At 40.3% G+C, this 21,374-nt stretch overlaps 3 protein-coding genes across 3 annotated transcripts; 1 reads left to right on the forward strand and 2 right to left on the reverse strand.

Annotated features, from left to right (window-relative positions):
• Positions 1-161: 161 nt before the first annotated feature.
• Positions 162-1,523, reverse strand: LOC126792960 (gibberellin 3-beta-dioxygenase 1-like). The gene is made up of 2 exons (XM_050519492.1): positions 906-1,523; positions 162-768 (listed from the first exon to the last, which is right to left on the reverse strand). The coding sequence occupies exons 1-2, from the start codon at positions 1,349-1,351 to the stop codon at positions 162-164; spliced, it is 1,053 nt and encodes a 350-aa protein (XP_050375449.1). The 5' UTR covers positions 1,352-1,523.
• A 5,342-nt stretch (positions 1,524-6,865) lies between these two features.
• LOC126797827 (ABC transporter G family member 32) lies at positions 6,866-13,811 on the reverse strand. Its single transcript, XM_050524560.1, has 24 exons — positions 13,528-13,811; positions 13,247-13,367; positions 13,068-13,156; positions 12,894-12,978; positions 12,636-12,795; positions 12,482-12,558; positions 12,358-12,411; positions 12,172-12,262; positions 11,793-12,094; positions 11,415-11,696; positions 10,983-11,299; positions 10,730-10,890; positions 10,549-10,652; positions 10,038-10,197; positions 9,810-9,932; positions 9,611-9,702; positions 9,194-9,526; positions 8,818-9,108; positions 8,561-8,644; positions 8,344-8,477; positions 8,034-8,261; positions 7,772-7,943; positions 7,434-7,688; positions 6,866-7,333 (listed from the first exon to the last, which is right to left on the reverse strand). Exons 1-24 carry the CDS (start codon positions 13,800-13,802, stop codon positions 7,061-7,063), a joined length of 4,263 nt encoding a protein of 1,420 aa, XP_050380517.1. The 5' UTR covers positions 13,803-13,811; the 3' UTR covers positions 6,866-7,060.
• A 4,924-nt stretch (positions 13,812-18,735) lies between these two features.
• On the forward strand, positions 18,736-21,194 carry LOC126797838 (uncharacterized). Its single transcript, XM_050524571.1, has 6 exons — positions 18,736-19,007; positions 19,108-19,272; positions 19,467-19,710; positions 19,835-20,047; positions 20,191-20,459; positions 20,548-21,194. Exons 1-6 carry the CDS (start codon positions 18,750-18,752, stop codon positions 21,070-21,072), a joined length of 1,674 nt encoding a protein of 557 aa, XP_050380528.1. The 5' UTR covers positions 18,736-18,749; the 3' UTR covers positions 21,073-21,194.
• Positions 21,195-21,374: the final 180 nt, after the last annotated feature.

Raw genomic sequence — 21,374 nt, forward strand, 5'->3', positions numbered from 1 at the left:
TTGAATAACATACCTAAATATTGAATGAAAAAATTTGACCGAAAAATGTGCTAAAATTGGAAGTTTACTCTGTAATTTCAGAGTGATGTTTTTACTATGAATAGAAATTATATATATATATATATATATATATATATTTTTATGTACACTAAGTAGGTCTTCTAGTCATATATACATGGTGCTTGGTTTAAGTCATTTCTGATTTTTTCAAGCGCCCAATTGAAATGTGTACCCTTGATACCAAGATATTCCTTCCAAGTTACCGGCCGGTATAGGAGAGGATGATCTTGGTCGATCAACTTCATCGGCGGTGATATCTTCACGTCGTACGGTGGTCCATAGAAGTAAGCAATGGAGATGCGGTGATGTTCCTCATTGACAACCGCACGATGCATTGTAGTCTTGAACCGTCCGTTCGATAGAATGTGCATCAAATCACCTACATTGACTACAAGTGCACCGGGGATCGGGTGAACCAAAACCCAGCCAATGCCCTCCTCAAGTACTTGCAGGCCACTTATGCTGCATTGGTTTAGCACAGTGAAAATTGAGGAGTCTGTATGAGGAGCTAACCCTATGGCTCGGGTCGGGTCGGGACAAACCGGGTACGAGTTCAATTGCAAGACCTGTGGATTACTTCTGCTACTCTTTTTGGGCCGCTTCAGCCATTTAACATCTTCATGATCTAAGCCCAATGATCCAAGCATCAACTGAAGCAATTTTCCACAAAAGCCCTTCATCTTCTTTTGGTAATCTTCCATTACATTACTGCAAGAAGGGCATACTTCAGGGATAGAAACGTCACACAGATAGTAAATTCTAAATAGGCTATTATCAATATTACATAGGAAAATACTTGACAGGCTTGACAGGCAGCTCATGCATTTCATGCTGTGAGTACGTACCAGAAGTGGGTTTGGACCGAGTAGTCATCTGGCCAGAGTTGAGCAGCATGTTCAAACGGTGACCCCATCATCGTGAAACCCTCCGACCACATCAGTTTTGTGAAGTTGGCTGAAATGGGAGCCCGCCCGTAACCGCTGAAGCTCTCCGGTGATCGGAGTGCCCGGAGTTTTTGGTCCCTTGGCAGCTCAAACAACCCTCGGGCTTGTAGCTCGGCTTCTTGGACTATGTTCATTGGAATGCCGTGGTTGGTGACTTGGAACACACCCCATTGCTCGGAGGCAAGCCGTATGAGCGTGGCGGCGTTCGGGTCGTGTAGGTCAATGACGGGTATGAACTCTGTGAAGGAGTGGTGGTCCGGGGAGGAGTCCCAAGAGTGGGAGTCGGGTAATGTGTGGACGGAGTTGAAATCGAGTGGGACGATATGAGAGAGGTTGGTTGAACTCATGAACTTAATCTGAGCGAGGAAGTGAGGATTTGACTATAATGCTATTCAGTAACAATGTTGCTGATAAGGGATTATGTTAGTTCTTATTTATAACTGCTTCGCTAAATTGGGTAGTTATCAGTACATGCTATAGGTATTGGCCAACTTAATTAGCTGGACGTACACATTTTCTTGTCATAGACTTTCACCATGAAAGTCGGTGCCTGAAATTAATGAGGCCGGTGTCTTGTGAAACTGGAAAACGAGTTCTTTTACCGGCTAGTCACCGGCCTTCTTTCGATTTAACTCTTTATCTCCACGGATTCTTTCCTCTTTAGAGAAAGTGTGGGAAAATGATGGGGATCGATGATAGTTCCTGCAATGTTTATATAGAGCAACTGAACCTAGCTATGGCCTTCTATGCTCTACATGCTTGTCAATTCTACTTCATTACTTGATTTGGTACACCGTAGGAACCATCCTCAACCTGTTCATACTTCAACGTTTTTCTCTAAACAGGAATGATTCAATTCCCATGCTGAAAATGAAGACAGAGGAGATGACTTGTCGATTATGAAACACTCCACACAAGGTCACCTTCGTTCACCGGCAAAATTAAGATATATAAAAGCATTGATGATTTGGCATTTCGGAGCTGTCGTGGTAGCACTTACATATGAAACGTTATCAATGGCATGATTGGAACAAATTATTCTAAGTGAGGTAACATTTTAATGCGACATTCTTATTATGCAATCCTATGTTTTTCTTTGTTATTGTTATTATTTCTTCGTAATTTATTTGATTTTATATTTATTAGATAATTTGAAGCAAACTAAGGAAATAACGTTAAAATAAGGAAATTGCATGAATTTCTAATTCAATGAGGATTCTTGACGATTATGACTTTTATTTGAAGCAAGGAGTTAGAGATTAACAAGGAAACAAATTGAAAAGTCATTCAGCTCTTAAAGAAGCCAGAGAGACATCAAGAGAAGAGGAGAACACATAAGAGTTAGGGGGCCAGAAGCGATCGATCATCAACCCTAAACGATCGATCGTTTGCCTTGTTTTTCCATCTTTTTAGATTTTTCTTCATTCCAGAATTCATGTTTTCTTCTTCTTTTTGTGTGTTTTCAAGGATGGTGAGTATCTAATTTTCTTATAGTTAGGGACTGCTTTAAGCCCTAGACATAGGTTTATATATTATGTTCTGTGGATTTCGGATATTTATTGGATTATTGCTTATTCATTGATCAGCTCCGTGTGTTTATTGGTGGTGTGTAACATTAGTATGCATGGTAGGTTGTAAAGCTATGAGTGTCTTGTATGATCATCATGTCTACTTGCATTTTAGAGTAGTGAGTGAATGACTTGAGCCCCATTCACATAATCCAATGTCTAGGTAGATTAGGACAACACTAGTACTGACATTGCCTAGCCTTATTCATAATCCTTTAGACCTTATTGACTTCTAGGTGAGAGCTGAGCGAGAACATCACTCTAGGTTCCATTCTAGATGCTAGGCTGAGTTGAAAACATCATTCTTAACATACCAAGTAAGAATGGTTGATAGGTTAAATTTAACACACCATTGGCTTAACTTGAGTAAAGATATCCTAATGAATTGAACATGTTCGTAAACAAAACCAAAACCTCAATTTAGTTTTTCTGTTTTTATTCTTCTGTTTACTGTCTTGTCGAATTTTGTTAGTATAGTAATTCAACTCCGATTATCTGATTTAATTTCGTGTGCCTTTGTTAGTGTGTCTAATTTCTCCAGTTTTAATTTCGTGATTTTTAGTTGAGTCTAAGTATAGTTTCTGATGTCGTTTTTGTCTAGTGTCTGTTCTGAGTTTTAGAGTCTGTTTTGCAATTGTTGAAGATACAATCCTCTGCGGGAGACCCCTACTACTATCGATTATCAAGTGTGATTGTAGGGTTAATTTATAGGCTAATTTTATGCTAATCAGAATTCAGGGCGGACAGAAAACTGAATATTGCAAGGTCTGATACAAGTATACAACAACTTAATTAAAAAACAATCCATGGGTACTGGCTACATAACAGCTCTGAGAATCCTCCGATGGGCGACCCTTATTACCAATCATCCTCAGAGTCACAGGAGGGAGGATCATAGCCGAGATCAGAGTCAGAGTCTTCAACAGGGCATAAACTAGTCAGGTGACCAATCTTATCACAACGAAGACAGAAATTGAGTACCTCAACTCCTTCAACACATGTAAATTGTTGGTCCGGGCAATCGGATGTGACATGATCAGTTTTCTTATTGCACACCTTGCACCAATCAATAGAAGCTAAGATATCTACTTTGTAGGGGCAATCGATAAATTCATGATCGGTTCCCTTATTGCATTCGATGCAAAAAGGAAGCGTCTTTTCATCATTTTCAGTCGGAAAGTCGCCGGCAGCCTGAAATGGTAGTTCCTCCCTAAGCGCTTTACTGAAAAAAAAGAGAAAAGTTTCTTCGATACTTCGAGGTTTGTCTTCCAGAATTGTATAAGAATATCTGTTAGCAGTATGAATCATCGGTTTCCCATTAAACAGTGATCTCCACCTATAAAATCTTTCACCACGATCATCAATCTTATAGTAAATTGCAGTTTCTTCTCCTGTGTATCTTTTCCAGTAAGGAAAGAAGGAGCTTTCAAAAATTCTTGGCGTGGGTCCAAAGCTTCCATCCGTCTGGGACCGGGTCTGGCGATTTGAAGCATTCTGTCGCTTCGGGCAGCTGTGAACCCTTGTTCTCCATCTGTTTGTCAGGTTCGGTCGTCGGAGAGTCTCCAACAAGCTGTGGTTTTTCTTGGATTATTTCAGTAGAACTGTCTGCAGCAACCTTTGAAGCCCCTTGTTCTCTATCTTCTCCTATGCTGCAAAAGGAAAATTTGTGATAAATCTACCCAGCCAAGACAAGGAAATCCTATTCAGAATAGAACTAGGAAATTTTTTCCATATACGCCACCAAGACAAGGAAACCTTTAATAATCTGATGAAAACTATAATCTAAATGTTAAACAGTGACAAACGTGGCTCGTGGACCAACTGTACCGATATTGTCCCAACTTAGCCACCTCACATGTGTTAGGTTTTAATCACAAAAGGTCTCGGTACAATTGGTTATTATCCACCCACTTATAAGTTTTATTTTCTTTATCACTTCTTAGATGTGAGATCTCTCATCTCCAACACGTCCCTCACGTGCAACCTAATTTTTAGGTCTGCACGTGAACCAAGGTCCTGTAACCAACTACACTTGGCGACCATCCAATCAAAAACTCTCTGATGGCATAATAATGACACTAATCTTGGGCTCATGACAAATTGACACCCAACTCGGACCCACGACAGATTGGAGGCGCGACTGGAGAGGGACCCGCTCTGATACCATGTTAAACAACGACAAGCGTGGCTCGTGGACCAACTGTACTGATATTGTCCCAACTTAGCCATCTCACAGGTGTTGGGTTTTAGTCACAAAATGCCTCGGTACAATTGGTTATTATCCACCCACTTATAAAACTTTATTTTCTTTGTCACTTCTTAGATGTGGGATCTCTCCTCTCCAACACGTCCCCTCACGTGCAACCTAATTTTTAGGTCTGCACGTGACAGATTAACATCCCACATACTGGGATGAAAGAAACTAAGGTCCAGTAACCAACGACACTTAGTGGTCATCCAATCGGAAATCTTCCGATGGCATGACAAAGTGGCACCCAACTCGGGCCCACGAAATATTGGAGGCGCGACTGGAGAGGGACCCGCTCTGATACCATGTTAAACAGCGACAAGCGTGGCCCGTGGACCAACTGTACCGATATTGTCCCAACTTAGCCACCTCACAGGTGTTAGGTTTTAGTCACAAAAGGCCTCGGTACAATTGGTTATTATCAACCCACTTATAAGCTTTATTTTCTTTGTCACTTCTTAGATGTGGGATCTCTCCTCTCCAATGGTATCACTTATAATAAAATTTATAAGTGGGTGGATAATAACCAATTGTACCGAGGCCTTTTGTGACTAAAACCCAACACCTTTGAGGTGGCTAAGTTGGGACAATATCGGTACAGTTGGTCCACGGGTCAAGCTTGTCGCTGTTTAACATGGTATCAGAGCGGGTCCCTCTCTAGTCGCGCCTCCAATATTTCGTGGGCCCGAGTTGGGTGCCACTTTGTCATGCTATCGGAGGATTTCCGATTGGATGACCACTAAGTGTCGTTGGTTACTGGACCTTAGTTTCTTTCATCCCAGTATGTGAGATGTTAATCTGTCACATGCAGACCTAAAAATTAGGTTGCACGTGAGAGAGCGTGTTGGAGAGGAGAGATCCCACATCTAAGAAGTGACAAAGAAAATAAAGTTTATAAGTGGGTGGATAATAACCAATTGTACCGAGGCCTTTTGTGACTAAAACCCAACACCTGTGAGATGGCTAAGTTGAGACAATATCGGTACAGTTGGTCCACGGGCCACGCTTGTCGCTGTTTAACATGGTATCAGAGCGGGTCCCTCTCCAGTCGCGCCTCCAATATTTCGTGGGCCCGAGTTGGGTGCCACTTTGTCATGCCATCGGAGGATTTCCGATTGGATGACCACTAAGTGTCGTTGGTTACTGGACCTTAGTTTCTTTCATCCCAGTATGTGAGATGTTAATCTGTCACGTGCAGACCTAAAAATTAGGTTGCACGTGAGGGAGCGTGTTGGAGAGGAGAGATCTCACATCTAAGAAGTGACAAAGAAAATAAAGCTTATAAGTGGGTGGATAATAACCAATTGTACCGAGGCCTTTTGTGACTAAAACCCAACACTTGTGAAGTGGCTAAGTTGAGACAATATCGGTACAGTTGGTCCACGGGCCACGCTTATCGTTGTTTAACACCAAATACCCAAATGAAACATGTACACGTACAGTTGCTCTCTCCAAACTTGTTCAGAAAAACTCCAAAATTCGATTACAGCATATAGTGGTAATCTAACAAACTTTTCAGGCTTAGGTAATCTAACTTAGTGGTAATTTATATGCGTTTGTTAATAATACATAAATTATCAGAAACAACTCGTGTTCATCCCTTTTGACAAACTAATTATCAGAAACCTTAAATTAAAACAACAAAGAGCGAACTAGGGCAAGTTTGATTGCATACCAAGTTCAGAACGATCCGCTTCATAAGTTCCCATAAATATTGAATCCTTGATCGGGCCGCTGTCTGCTGGGGCCGGGGAACCTTAGGGGGCTTCAATTGCTTGATTGGATCTTCGGCCGGTCGCTTTTCCGATTGGTTCAGGTCGGAGGCACTCATGGTTGCCTTACTTATTATAGCAGTTGGTTTATTGTCTTCGGTCCATGCCCAGTCCGAAATATGGCATTCTATGCTTCAATTTCCATTGGTAAGAGACCATTTGACTTGATTCTCAGTGTGCAACAACTGATTCAGAACAAAATTTTCACATGCTAAAATCCTAATTGTATGTAACTTACCAAAAAAATTATTTTCTGTAACATAAAACAACATATCAAAATCATGAATAACCGTTTATACATCAGAATTTCCAGCTACTTATAGCTGTTATTTGCATACTCCCCTAAAGACAACGAATAATTGTTCTGTAATCTGTAGCTATACACACTTCATCAATAGTTTGATAAGAGCTCATGTTACCATATGTGAAATGAACTGATCATACGCGTATAATGCTAGTTACTTGACATCACCTCCTCTGGAAGTTGAATGCTTTTATGGCATAGGCAAAAATTACTGCGAAAAGTATGCAGAAACCGACAACCATAATTCCTGCTACACTTAGGAAATCATGCCTGTATCCCAGACCAACTTCGATGAACTGCCTTACCGGCATTGTGCGTTCTCCGTCTGCTAGCTTCAAAAGACTGTCATCATCACCGTACTGTGAAACAATCAGGCCATACAGACTCCAGGCTACAGGGTTTGCCCAGTAATACCATCTCCACCATATTGGGATTCTCTGATGAAGCATAAATAGTTGCTTGTTATAGAGACTAGCTCAACAATGATGCTCCAATATAAAGCACAAAAAAAGAAAGCAGAGCAGTCACTTCTATTACCTTGTGAGGAATCATGAATCCGCTGAAAAGATTCCATAGCATGTAAAATGGAGCAGCAATGATGGAAGCTACGTTATGATTTGGTGTGACGGCTGTTGTCATCATTCCGTATAAGGTGAAGTATAGCATTGTGAAGTACATGAAGAATAAATACCAAACAAACTTCAAGAGTGTCCAGTCAAATGCAGCTGTTGAGTAGAAAATTGTGCAGTAGATGACCGCTTGCGCAAACACATAAGGGAACTCAATTGTAACCTGCAGAAACGATTGATACATGATTACATAACCTTTAAGGAGTATCAGGTATTATGCCTAAATAAATTGGGATCAAGGTAAACCTGAGCAAATGCAAATGGTAACGCCGAGTACATCCCAGCAGCTCTCTCTCGATATGAGACGAATCTTTCTATAGAAACAACAGGCTGAACAGCAGTGGCATTGGTGATTCCACTAAATAAGATTGCTGAATATAAGGATCCCATGGCATTCAATAAGTCCTGCTGATTCTCCCTGTATGTAATGAAGGAGAAAATTATATGCTTAATTCGATTGTGAAGTTACTTTAAGTCGAGAGATAGGTACAAAAAAAAAAAAGGAAACCTCTTTGCCCCAAATCTCCAACAAATTGTTCCTAGCATCAAGGAGATGATGACTGTGTAAAAGAACCGAACTGCAGTATACTGAGGGTTACGCCAATAAGACAGATTTTGCTTCCAAAGACAAGTAAGAAATTGTTCAAATGATGTGTGAGAGTACTTGGTTGGAAAGTTTAATTCTTTGGAGTTAGTACTCGGCTTGCTTAGGTATTCAACCAAGTTGTTGTTATGTCTGAAACAAGGAATGGAGGTACTATTAGATGAAGAAGCAGATAAAAGCTACCCAGCTAAAATCCATAGAGAAATATTCTTACTGAAACAAGGTTGATCTTCTGTAAATTTCTGCGAAATCCACCCCCAGACGATTTTCTTCAGTTGAAGAAGTGATATCAAGTATCCATGCAGCAGGATTATATCCAGGCCTAATCTTTTGTACTCCTTCAATTTCCTGCAGATACAGATGTTCATATGTCATGTTTATACACCTGATAGCACATAATCTAACTTACATCCTGGCATTCATGATCTCACCTCAAAGTACTTGATGAGTTCACAAGACTTGGGTCCAAGTGGACCAGCATATATGACCTGACCTCCGCGCTTCAAAAACAGAAGCTGCAATGACAGATGATTTTATTGGAGGATCAATCAGATATTAACGCAATATGGAACTGATTAGAAATATGCACTCAGTTAGGAAGTGATATTTTTCAGAAAGGAAGCTAGGAGGTAGCCATATCAGTTATACAAAATATGATACAAAACATACATAGACCATGAGAGAGTACCTCATCAAAGGATTCAAAAATGTCTATGCTAGGCTGGTGGATTGTGCACACTATCGTACGGCCAGTATTGACTATATTTCTCACAGTCCTCATCACAATCGCTGCAGACCTTGCATCTAGCCCAGATGTGGGTTCATCCATAAATACTATGGATGGGTTAGCAACAAGCTCTACAGCAATAGTTAGCCTTTTTCTTTGTTCTGTTGACAACCCATTCACCCCCGGCAGACCAACCAATGCCCCTCTTAATGGAGTGAGCTCAACAAGTTCCATCACTTCCTCTACAAAAGCCTGAATTTTTTTTCTCAATATTTTAGATGCTGAAATGATCTCATGATGAAGACATACAAAAGCATCAAGTAGTTTATGTGAATACCTTCTGCGTATCCAAGTCAACATCTGATGGTAAGCGAAGCCAAACAGAGAACAGTAGTGATTCAACGACAGTCAAGCAGGGGGAGTGAATATCAGATTGCTCACAGTAACCGGAAATTCTAGCAAAAGTTTCTTGTTTTTTTGGATAACCAGATATATTAATGCTCCCCTCTATGATCCCACCAGTTTTTCGGCCAGCTAACACGTCCATGAGGGTGGTTTTTCCAGCACCACTTACTCCAACCAATGCTGTAAGCACCCCGGGCCTAAATGCCCCAGTCACATCAACCAGCAGCTGCAATCTATCTTCTTGAATTCCCTGTTGCTTCATTTCCTGTGGTTGTACTTGGATCAGAAAAAATATAGTTAACATGTTTCCAATAATAGATGATGCAAACAGATAGCGTTAAACACTCACCAGAGGGACATCGACATAGTAATTGATATTGCTGAAAGACATGGAAAGTGGTTGAAAGGGGAGCACCATTCCCCTCTGCTTTACGTATTTTCCTGCTTAGCAAATGGCCAAAAAATGAGTAATCTAATTGAGGGCTATGTGTGTTTTAACTGATCAAGACTTTTTAAAAACAGTTTAATCTTCAAGTTAATTGACATACCATTAAGTGACTCTGAATGCTTCAAGTACTGTCTCAGCTCAATAACAGCACTTTCTCCTTTTCTTCTCCTTTCTCTCTCTTCCAGCTCTTCCTTTGAAACTACAGCTTGTTGCTTTCCCAAGGCTGTAGTATATGTTAAATATCAATTTCCTTAGGCTCTACTAAATTGGTTGGGCTATATACAACGCCAGAAGTAAATAGGAGTTCAAGCAGCATTTAGTGACTTACGGTTGAGGTAAGCAAGGAAGAATGTGAATAGCATATTGAATAAAACTGTATATCCAAGCAAAGCACCAGCACCAATCCAATACCAGTATCTCTCTGGAAACAAACTGCGTGCTTTTAGTAATGACTGACCTAATGAAAGACCTGTCTCGTACCCATGTGCCTACATAAGTAACATGATAGGTAAATTTCCCCCCTTCTAAATAGACCTTCAGAAATTAACTCAACAAATAGAAAAGAGAAATTAATGTTCATATCACTGGCTCTCGCTAATGCGTACTTTTTCTTTAAGTTTGTAACACAGCAAAACTAATCACAATTTCAGTGAGTATCATCTTCTGGTATAATAGATGTTGACAATGGTCTGGTTGAGAACTCATATAAGAAAAATCAAAACAACCTTCTTTTGTGATAATAGAGGCATGTAAATAATTTGCTGGTACTTGTACCACCAGTTCAAAGCCTTCCCTCCTATGACTAGCAGAATAATTTAAGTTTCTAAATTGCAAATTACCTTATTCCAGGAGTGTCCAAGGAATTCATTAACAGAAGCTGCATTTTGAGCATACATCAAAGGAGAAAACCAGAAACCCCAAATCCACCATTTTGGTATGCGGTCTGTCACAATTGCGTAAAGAAATGAAGTATGAGATTATGGAAACACACAGAAATTGAAAAAATGTTATTACTTTTACCTCTAGAGATGATGTATCCTCCAAGAGCCATTACAACCAACATGGCAAACGATCCAAAGGTGTTTGCAACTATCATATTTCGACCTAAGGATCCCATGAGACGGAAGAGAGCTGTGGACATTTGGTGCAGAAGGAAATAGACCAGGAACTGCCCAAAAAACCTGCAGATCCAACAAGTAACCCAAGAATCTCATCCCATTGCTGACTTTCACAATTCATGTCAAGTACTTGAGGAAAGATATAATCAATTTACCTAGAAATTGCAGGGTCATATCCAATGACATAATATGTGATTGCCACCCAAAATCCAGACTCTATGAGTGAATTTGGAATACTCAAGAGCCAAGAAGGAAGAGTGTAAACCCAGCTTGGATAGAAATGCAAGTCCCTATGCTTGTAAAGCACTGGGAGCTTGGCGACTAACATTGGCACCTCCATAAAGCCATTAAAAAGAATAATAACCATGGAAAAGTACAGTACTCCGAGATATAAGGCTGCATCATCAATTGTATCGTGGTGCATTTTTTTCCGGCAGAAGACACTCATTGTGACCAAAGCAACAAAAAGAAGCTGGCATGCAGAACATAGTACTTTAAAATCAGCAACGGAAATCATTTAACCTTTCAGATGATTAAGCTGGAAAAATATTACTGCATTTTGAAGAATCAAATAATTGAACAATTACCTGAACGAACTTAAATATATAAATAAAAGCATTCCGCTTCATCAGTAGCACCTGCCAGTTAAAGCTTGTCTTGAGAAGTTCCATCCTTTTCATGCCATAGCACGAAGTTGCCAAAGCTGCAGGGTGGTTATAGCGTTTATCAAAAGGAATTTTCAACTCTTCAGACAAATTCTTCCCATCTTGAAATGATTGAAAAGCTTCAACAAACTTTGCTGGTGGTATGTAGCGGTACGGAAGATCAGGATTGGACCAGTATTGCTCTTGATCCTTCTTTGATATAACCTGTGTTCAAATGAAGACAAATATATATCAAAGCCTTCATGAAGGAGAACATAAATTAAAAAAAAAACAAAAAAAGTCATAGTTATCACAGCTTACTTCTTGCAAGAAGTCTGCCACATTCTTTCGCTGGGGACAAGTAAACCCCATGTATGAAAAGAAGTCAAGAGCAGCTTCCAGGGGTCCCTGAAACACGATTTGGCCCTCACACAAAAGTATAACATCATCAAACAACTCGTAGGTCTCTGGAGCAGGTTGAAGTAGAGATATAACAGTGGTGGAATCAAGTGCACGAGTTGAATGCCTCAGATACTTAATGATCTGATAAGTAGTGGCACTATCAAGCCCAGTTGATATTTCATCCATGAACAACACTCTTGCTGGACCTACTAGTAATTCACCTGAAGATCATATTGTTGATTTATCAGCAAACAGCTTTAACTTACTAGCACCAAAAATTGTTACACCAAGTATGCACCTGAAGTAAGCCGCTTCTTTTGGCCCCCTGATATTCCCTTAATCATTTCATCTCCTACCAACGTATCAGCACATATGTCCAACCCTAAAATCTTTGTCAGAAATATGTTAGTACTAGAACGAGAATCAAAGAAGAAATTTTGATACAACATAGTAGGAACTTCAGTAAATTGAATCGAGAAAATACCTTGATGATGTACTCTACCACAAGGCTCGTCTCTTGCTCTCCAAGAGCTAATGACTGCAAAACAACAATACGTCAGTAATCATCACATATGAAAGGAATCAACATTTTTAGCAAGAACAAGTACCTTCATGAATATATCAAGATCACGATCAGGTTTTATCCCCGAAATCTTTTCTCTTCTGGCAAGTTCTACTAGCATATCTGTGACAAGCTCTCATGTAAGCATTTCATCCAACACCAACCGTGCACAAATAATTCGTACATAACCCAAACCTTACCATATTTGAATCCAACACCCTGACACCGCCCTGCAAAGTCAAGAGTCTCCCTGACAGTCATCTCCGCGGCAAACCAGTCTTGTTGACTGACATAGGCCGCCGTCCTTTGCGGCACAAACTCATTCAAGCCATGGCCATTGTATGTGGTTTTACCTGACATCTTCAAAGTGATCAAACACCAAATGAGTACTACTTACAGCTGAAGTTACTAAACCAGCGGGTTTCATCAACTTGTGAAACCTGAATTTAATGTAATACCTGAAGGCCAGTTCCAAGGCGTCCGGCGAGAGCCAATAGCAGTGTCGTCTTGCCGGAGCTCGGTGGACCCAGTAGCAACGTCAACCTTAAAAGACAACAACAACAGATCATTAGACATAAAGCTTACTACTGATAATTCAGAACTTCGGTATTAATTGAAACTAAATTATGTACCTTGAAGGTCTTATAATCCCACTAACGTTGTCTAAGATCGTTAATTTACTTCTCTTGCTCCTTAATAGCCGTAATTGCCTCAACAACGCCTACAATCAAATACAAAAAATTTGATCTTTCCAACCAAACCGTTATATGGGTAACGAAAATCTAACCAAACTTAGAGAGAAGAAATCTACCTCAGTCATATTGAAAACGAAATTCGGAATTGTTGGCAGCGCTCTGCTTCCGACATGGACAAAAGCTTCAACCTTCAAATTCTGAAACCGCACTTCGATCTTCGGAAACTCCAAATCAACTCTGCACACCCCAATTTGATCCAAGCGATAAGAATTATCAACATAAAAGTCACATAATTTAGAGAGTACAATCTGTTTGGTTGCTCAGAACCACTAAAAGCAGAGACTTCAGCAATAGAATTTGGTACAGACTAAACTACCAAATGTTTCGAGACGCTTACGCATTGAATCGGAGTCGCATTTTCTCAAAGAAGTGCTCGGGGTCATCTTCGACCCAGTTAACAAGCCGGTCCAGCAGCACCTTGTGCTCCTGAGCCTCGAGCTCGCTGACGTCAACCTCCTTGGTATCACCCACAATGTTCTTGAAAATGCCACGTCGGACTCTGGAATATGTCGGCAGCCTCTCCAGCGCCGCCCACCGCAGAGCCTCCTCATCCTCCCCCTCCTCCCTGAACGACGCCGACCTCGCAAACGCATTCTCCGCCGAGTTCCACATTGTATATCACCCCCCGCGGCAGAGAGTTACTTAGAATCTCATCTGATCTGAAACTGTGGACTTTCAGCTCAGCTCAGAGAGAGAGAGAGACTGAGAGAGACGAAGATGGGTGGGGTTAGAATGAGGAGCTAGATAGATAATGTCGTCTCTGATTGCTGGAAAGGGTGGTTGGATTCTGCATTTAATAGTCTCTTTGGTTTTGGTTTTGGTTTTTATTGTCTCTAACTAAAATCTAGAGAGAGAGAGAGAGAGAGAGAGAGAGAGAGCTAGCACGTTAAAGTGTCTCACAGTTTTTAAGCAGGGACAGGGTTTCTCACCCGGCATTAAATAGCCGCGGGAAACAGAAGGCGTCTTTGGAACTCCCCACTCGCCCCGGTGTCTTCGAGTCGGTCCATTCGCTTCGGAAAGTGGAAGGTCTTTTTTCGTCGGATGGTTGGAAGTGGCGCGTGTGTTGGCGCCGCGTGGCGCGTAGGTTGGGGGTTTAAGGAGGGGAGTTTGAATGAAACGGCGGGGAAGGTGGGATTACAGTGATTACTGGGTTTTGTTCCTTTTTATTTAACGGTAAGTTGAAAAACGGCGGGTAGGAGTGCAGAGGTGGACTCGGTTCCATCTGTTCGGTTTAAGAGCACTAACCGAAAATCGAAACCGAGATCTCGGTTTTGTATTTCTCAAAACCGAAACCGAAAAAAATATATATTAACCACGGTTTCGGTTAACCTATAATTCGGTTCGGTTCGGTTCGGTTTCGGTTAATAACTTATCATTTGTAATAACTTTTCACACTTGACTTAAAACAAAAGTTAAAATCAAAATAAAGTAGTAAGCTACAAGTTTAGTACTTCAAATTAGTAAATAAGTAAACTAGATTGCAATAAGTTAGAAACAACAAATAAAATCAACAAAGTTACGATAGAGTATTAACCAAACGTAATATTTAATGAGTTAAAGACTGTGAGCAATTAAGTTAGACATTTTGAGGCCATTATCATGTAAAATCATGTATATCGTATATAACTCTTAGTCAATAAAAACATGATATACACCTATTACTATATTAAATATTAATGATTAAATACATATATGTCGATTGAATTCGGTTCGGTTTGATCGGTTTTTTACACCGACGAAACCGCAAACCGAAACCGAACTATTCAATTTGATGTAAAACCGGAATCGATAGATCGATTTTTTTCGGTTTCGGTTTTTCGGTGTCGGTTCGGTACAGTTTTAATCGGTTTTCGGTTTTTCGGTGTCTAAAAGTCCACCCCTATAAGAGTGTGTTGGCCGTTTAAGGTTAAAAAGTTAAGATTCTGGGAGAAAGTTTGATGTTTAAAAAAAAATTAGGGTTTAAACGATACTCAATGTAAATTCAACCGCAGATTAATTTCAGTTTTTACTGTTTTCGAACTTTGTATAGCTGCCATACGGCATACTAATAATTGAAGTTGCCCGTGAATAGTAATGATGAGAGTAAACAAAGACAATGGATGAGTCAATTTCCTTTCATAGCTTCGTTTCACCATTGTGTGGCCAGTTGATTCCATAAAACGCAAGTATCTTTTGTAATATTACCATCATCATTACCAAAAGAGATTACCTTCTGTGTATCTTGTGTTTGTTCTGGTAATGTTAAGTAAAACTCCAAATGACACCAGCCAGCTGTGATCTCAGCAATTCCTACTATGATCATATATAAACAAGTATATTATTGCTAGTCAAGCAGCTTAGTACTTCTAACTACTTCTAACTACATTATATTCATTCCACATAGTAAATCAAGTCAAATATTCATAAATACACAGGGCCATATATATTACATGAACACAAGAAATCAAGCCTACTCTTCAAGTCTGGTGTAGCTCCAAGCCTCTAAATTAGCTTAGGATTAGAAATTCATGTATGCATTCAATATGGGAAGTAGGAGACAGCTAATATAGAGAAGAGGGCCATCCATGGATTCAGCACAATCATCATCATCAACCATTTCAATTAAAAACTGGTTAACAAAAGGGTTTTGCTTCCTGCCAACTGCATTCTGCATATTATTCCTTCGCAGCTAGCTAGCTACTTGTAGTTGGAAAATACGTTGAGATATTAATGGTAACTAAATGCATGAGGACCCGCATGCATTGAAATATGAACAATTCATCTTATAATAGTTATGCAGCAAAGTAGACGATCAATTATTTATACATGTGTGTATGAATCAGTGGAAGAAAATAGAGGAAAACCCCATGTGAATATAAAAATCAAATTTACCCACTTTGTGCTCACTCTTTTAAATGCATGTCATGTGTCTTTTTTCAACTCATATTTAGATAATAATTGAGTAATTGGACACATAATATAAGTTTGGAAGAGTGGGCACAAGTTGGGCAAATAAAAAGTGATCGGTAAATTTATTTCCTGTGAATATGTGGTTTTCAAGATCGAAAGAAAATCCAAGCATGTGATCCTACTTCTGGTGGTGGAAGTTATTGCTTTATGAGTTCATGTTTGGTGTGCAGAACTCTGAAGGAAATTTGGTCTGAAATTTCAATGGTATTGAGTATTGACTAATGACTCCAAGAACAAGATAAATGGAGATCGAAGACGTTTTCGTTCATAGATAGATTACAGTTAAGAAAGAGTTAATAACTAGTTCTGCCCATCGATCTGCAGTTTTGCTATATATTTGCAACAGATGAAGATCAGATCTAGGGTTTTTTTTTTAATATGTAAGCAGATTGGATACTTGGATTCAATCGAATTTGTAAGTACATCAGTATATATAATATGGTTGGGCATTTGCTCGGCCAGTTTTGACAGGAAGTTATGACCAAAGATAATAATCGATATCAATGCTTGCTTCAATGCATTGCTTTCATGGCACATGCCTGTATGCTTGTGTTCACCTCAGACTCGGATGTGACGATTAAAGTTAGGATGAAGCTTGCACGTCCGAACTTTTCCAAATGTAGAACACAAGTTATCTATGTTCCATTTTTCTTGTTCAAGATTGACAAAGCTAAAGATATATAAGTCGAAGAAACCTTGTATATATAGGTATGTGTGCGCCTGCGAAATTGATCCAGAAGGGAAAATAATTTTACCTCATATATGATTGATCTTAACCATTGTCTACTTCTCTAACAAAACACGAGGTGCAGAAAATGAACAATAGATAAAAGTCGATCTACTACTGGTTGGTGAGAGTGGTTCACAAAATCACACTTGTCCTTCATGTAGTCTCACTCGTATACGTATCGTGAACTGAAACAGGTTAACTATCAACCATATGATAGCAACACTCATTTTAGTAAACCATCAAAGAACATGCTTTAAATATACTGGGGGAACAAAATCTTGGTCATCCACAACGTATCTGCCTCTATCTACTTCCAACACCACCTAAACTTCACTGGAGCGTACAATATGATTGAAGTAGACGAAGTCACGTATACAAAAATTGATGCGGGCTTGAAGTAAGGCTGCAACCTCATTTCTTAGATGATGCCTAGCTAACTCATCATAGTCCGTTGCAATTTGTTTATATATCATTAATTCATTATATTCTTTCATGAATTTGCTTCTTTCACAACTCCAGTGGTAAATTGTAAAAAAAAAAATATATATATATATATAGGGTCAATATCTTTGAGTCTTGTCAATTTGAAAGACGCTGTAAACTCATCATTTAAAAGTCTGAAATTTTGGTGACAAATAAGAACATGCGATGTAACCATAAAAACCGTGTGCTATAACCCATACTTTTGAAAGAAATCATAATTTTTTAAAAACAATTCTTTTTTCCATTTGAAAACTTACATTACTATCCAATGTGTTTGAACATCAATTCTTGGAACTTCAGATCACCGCCATGGTACCTAGCTCAAGATTAAAACCTGAAAAAGTTCCAATAAAATTTAAATCAGACCATTAAATACATGGGCCACTACACCCTTGCTAGTTCGACCCAAAAAGTTCCTTATCCAATACATGTAATGCGGCCCAACTCAACTTCTCCAACGTCGTCGTTTTATTCCGCCCCATATTTCGGTTGGTGAATGAGAAAACACCCGGGGGTAAAATTGTCATTTCCTAAACCTCTTTGATCTTCTCTGGCGATTTTTCGGGCATATCTGACACTTATCCGACATTTCTTCAAACGTGTAAAATGTATGTGCCCGTAGAAATGCGAAACTTATTCTGGGCCGCCCATATACACTGGGCATCTCAGCCATTCAATTCACCACGTGGAAGAAAGTTTAGATCGTTTGAGATCAAACTCCTATTTCACTTTTGTTGCGCGAGTGAGGCCTAATCTCCTTCAACCTCAACACGAGAGACTCTCTCTCTCTCTCTCTCTCTCTCCAAGAAAACTCCACCGAGCTTATCACTGCCACCACTTCTCTATCTCACATCATCTTAGCGATCCAACGTCATGCAACAGCAACAACATCAGCATCAACATCCTACTCTCTTCTTCCTCTACAAAACCATGTCTCTCGACCACACTTTCACAATTTCACCCACGTTGTGTTGAGATCGAAATTGAAGTAGCACGTTCAATCAGGAATTTCCAGTGAAGCTATGAGCTCCGGCGAGCCATTCAACCTTGTATAGGTAGGCCTAGCCTCATATCCTGGCACCCAATATGATTGTTCTTTTAATTTCATCAATCGGAGCCTAACCCAAATCTCGCAGCAACGCCGCCTTACTGGTAGCACCAGAGGTGCGTGACTACACTTCTAATCTGTGTATATGCACGGCCCGTGTATGGAATAAACTCTTGTAAAAACGTCGGATTCTACTTAAAAATTGCCGAATTGGCTCTGAGTACGGTCAGATTCGTTCGGATTTGTTGCACGCAAAGACAGTTATACCCCCAGTGGAAATTTTAAATAATAAATATACAAGAATAGCCCATAAAAAAAAACAGAACGAAGAAAACAGGGCGGTAAAGAAATGGAGGAAAGCTCCGGCGCACTCTCCGACGCAGCAATCGAAACCCTAAAAGCCCGAGGATGGTGCTTCGGCGACTTAGAGCAACTCAAAGCGATGATCGTGATCCAGTCAGCTCTCACCGACGACGCGCGCACGGTGGTGAGCTCAGTCGAATCGGAGCTCCTCAACACGGATCTCAAATCCGTCGGAGCCAAGTCGTTACCCGACCCGGTCACTCTTCGCAAGTCGTCTCATCTTCTCGGCCCCAAAGTCCTCCAGGCAAAACACTCCTTCATTTTTTTTCTTTAATTTAAATTTTATAACTAAGGCTTTGTTTGGCTGCTGCTTTGAAATTCATTGCTAGGTTTGGTTTGATCAGATAGCTTGGGTTAGAGACATTGCGAGTAGCAATGCGGACGATTTTGCGAGAAATAGTAGCCGGCGGCTTTTGAAACTTGGGCTCAGTGATGGACATGGTGAGGTAGCTGCTATAGAGTACTCGCATATCGCTTCATTCTCCGACGACGTCGTTCCCGGCACTAAGGTACTGTCGGAACACTCAGAGTAGTCTATTGTTCAATTGTTATCGTGAGAATTGAGAAAAGCTGAGAATTATATTAAAAGTTTCGAAATTTCGTACATGCTTTTAGTGTAGGTAAACTGGGGGTATATATGAAGCCTGCATTAGTAGTCATTGCTTAACATTTTTGTAATGTGTCACTGGCTTTTGATGTGCAGGTTCGCCTGGAAAATAAAGCTGTTGTTCGAAATGGGATTGTGTGTTTGAGTCCTAAAGTCTTGACTGTGTTGGGAGGTGTTGTTCAGTCCCTTTATGAAGAATGGGAGATGAATAAAAAATATTCGGGGTTTTCACGTTCGACTTTGAGGCTTTCAAAGGAGAGCGAGGGTAGCGGCCCTCCTCCGTTTGAGAAGTTGCAAGTTGGGGCACCTAGAACTCAGTTTCCTCGGCAGGACAAGCCTTGTCAGTACTTCAGCTCCTGATATTTAAGTTCTTTTAATAAGTTTATTCGTCTTTCCAATTGATGTTGAGCAGTCATTGTTAGTAATACATGTTTAACTTGTGGGCGACATGTGATGATTTGCAGATCAGTCTGGTGTTGACACCAAGAGCAGCGATGCTACTTTGAGATCTTCTGACATGAGACCAACTGAAAAGCAGCAGCAGAGCGTTCATTCAAAGTCAAATGATAATGATGATCCTGATAAGAGAAGCAACATGGATGGCAATCCTAAGACGGATTCCATTGATGAAAGAACTGAAGAGAAACCTAGCAGCTCTGCACCAAGGCCAAAAGAAGGTAGATGTTCAAATAAAATGAAGCCTACAACTTTTTTCTTATTAATATGTCCTAGTATGATTACTTATCAGAATATAACTACATGCTGTCATTTCTTATTGCAATAGTATCATGACATTCTAATGTACCCATGGCCTCTACAGCTGTTGAAGCTGTCCCTGTTCAGAACCAGGCAGCAGCACAGAAACTCCTCCAGAAAATGAGTCATCAAAACCAGGATAGTAGGTATTCGAGAGGTAGAAAGTTTAGAGGCAAGGGGAGGGAGGAAGAGTCGGAAGTGTTCACTTTGGAAGAATGGGAAAAGAGGAAAGCTGGTGCAAAGCCTTCCATAACCGCTCCTTCTGCAGATGTTCGTCGTGATGAGGAACTTGCTTGGCAGCTTCAAAATCAGTTTGATTTAGAAGATTCTCATGTTAGTATTCTCTCATCATTGAGTCTCATTTTTGTTAGTGTTTTTCTTGTTGCCTTACGAGGTTTTTATGTCATTATGCTGATTCCAGGTACAGACGGGTCCTCCTCAAAATGTGGGGGCAGATGATATTAAATTGAGCATGTTTAAGTATGAGAAGGATGACGACTGGGGTAGTGGAATGGGAAATGAGAGGAGAGGGAGAGGGAGAGGGAGAGGAAGAAGGAGAGGAAGGGGAAGAGGATGGGAAGATGAGGACCGCGGTTACAAAATGGAACATGAAGGGAGTGGAAGAGGGAGCGGATGGGGAAGAGCAAGGGAAGATGATGGCGCTAATAATATGGAATGCGGAAGAGGTGGAAGTGGCAGTGGATGGGGAAGAGCAAGGGAAGATGATGTCGCTTATAATATGGAACGTGGAAGAGGGAGTGGATGGGGAAGAGATTGGGAAGATGATAACAGGAGTTATGGAACAGAACATGGAAGGGGCGGAGGAGGGAGAGGATGGGGTAGAAGGGATGATGATGATGCTGGCGGTTATGGAATGGAACATGGAGCGCACACAAGAGGAAGAGGAAGAGGAAGAGGAGGGGGAAGGGGAAGAAGAGGGAGATAAAGCGGAGGATTTTATCGACCTTTTTTTGTTTTGTATCAGGTAGTGTGTTCGTCATACCATGATTTCTTACTGTATTTAGTATTTACCGGCTTAGCTTCATATGCTCTTACCAAACAGAATTTTGTCTCTCGTTTCCGCATTTCATATTCTCTTAGGTTGGATTGAGTTGGACCAATACAGTGATACACTACTCACTCATCTTCTCTAACGCAGCCAATGTGGCGGCCACCAACTCTCATGTCTAATAGACAACAACAGGAACGAAACTATGGCTGCCAAAACAATCTCGATTGCAAGCTAAA

Source organism: Argentina anserina, chromosome 1, assembly GCF_933775445.1.
Source record: "Argentina anserina chromosome 1, drPotAnse1.1, whole genome shotgun sequence".
NCBI classification, from domain to species: Eukaryota; Viridiplantae; Streptophyta; class Magnoliopsida; order Rosales; family Rosaceae; genus Argentina; species Argentina anserina.

Excerpts from the sequence above, each read along its gene's own strand:
- LOC126797838 (XM_050524571.1), top strand. The coding sequence starts at position 18,750 with ATGGAGGAAAGCTCCGGCGCACTCTCCGACGCAGCAATCGAAACCCTA. Across the intron at positions 20,048-20,190 it reads TGCACCAAGGCCAAAAGAAG|CTGTTGAAGCTGTCCCTGTT; the intron begins GTAGATGTTCAA and ends TGGCCTCTACAG. Across the intron at positions 20,460-20,547 it reads TTGATTTAGAAGATTCTCAT|GTACAGACGGGTCCTCCTCA; the intron begins GTTAGTATTCTC and ends TGCTGATTCCAG.
- LOC126797827 (XM_050524560.1), bottom strand. The coding sequence starts at position 13,802 with ATGTGGAACTCGGCGGAGAATGCGTTTGCGAGGTCGGCGTCGTTCAGG. Across the intron at positions 9,933-10,037 it reads CTTCCTTGCTTACCTCAACC|CCTTGGGAAAGCAACAAGCT; the intron begins GTAAGTCACTAA and ends CATATACTACAG. Across the intron at positions 9,109-9,193 it reads TTGACTTGGATACGCAGAAG|GCTTTTGTAGAGGAAGTGAT; the intron begins GTATTCACATAA and ends AAAAAAATTCAG.
- LOC126792960 (XM_050519492.1), bottom strand. The coding sequence starts at position 1,351 with ATGAGTTCAACCAACCTCTCTCATATCGTCCCACTCGATTTCAACTCC. Across the intron at positions 769-905 it reads TCGGTCCAAACCCACTTCTG|TAATGTAATGGAAGATTACC; the intron begins GTACGTACTCAC and ends CCCTTCTTGCAG.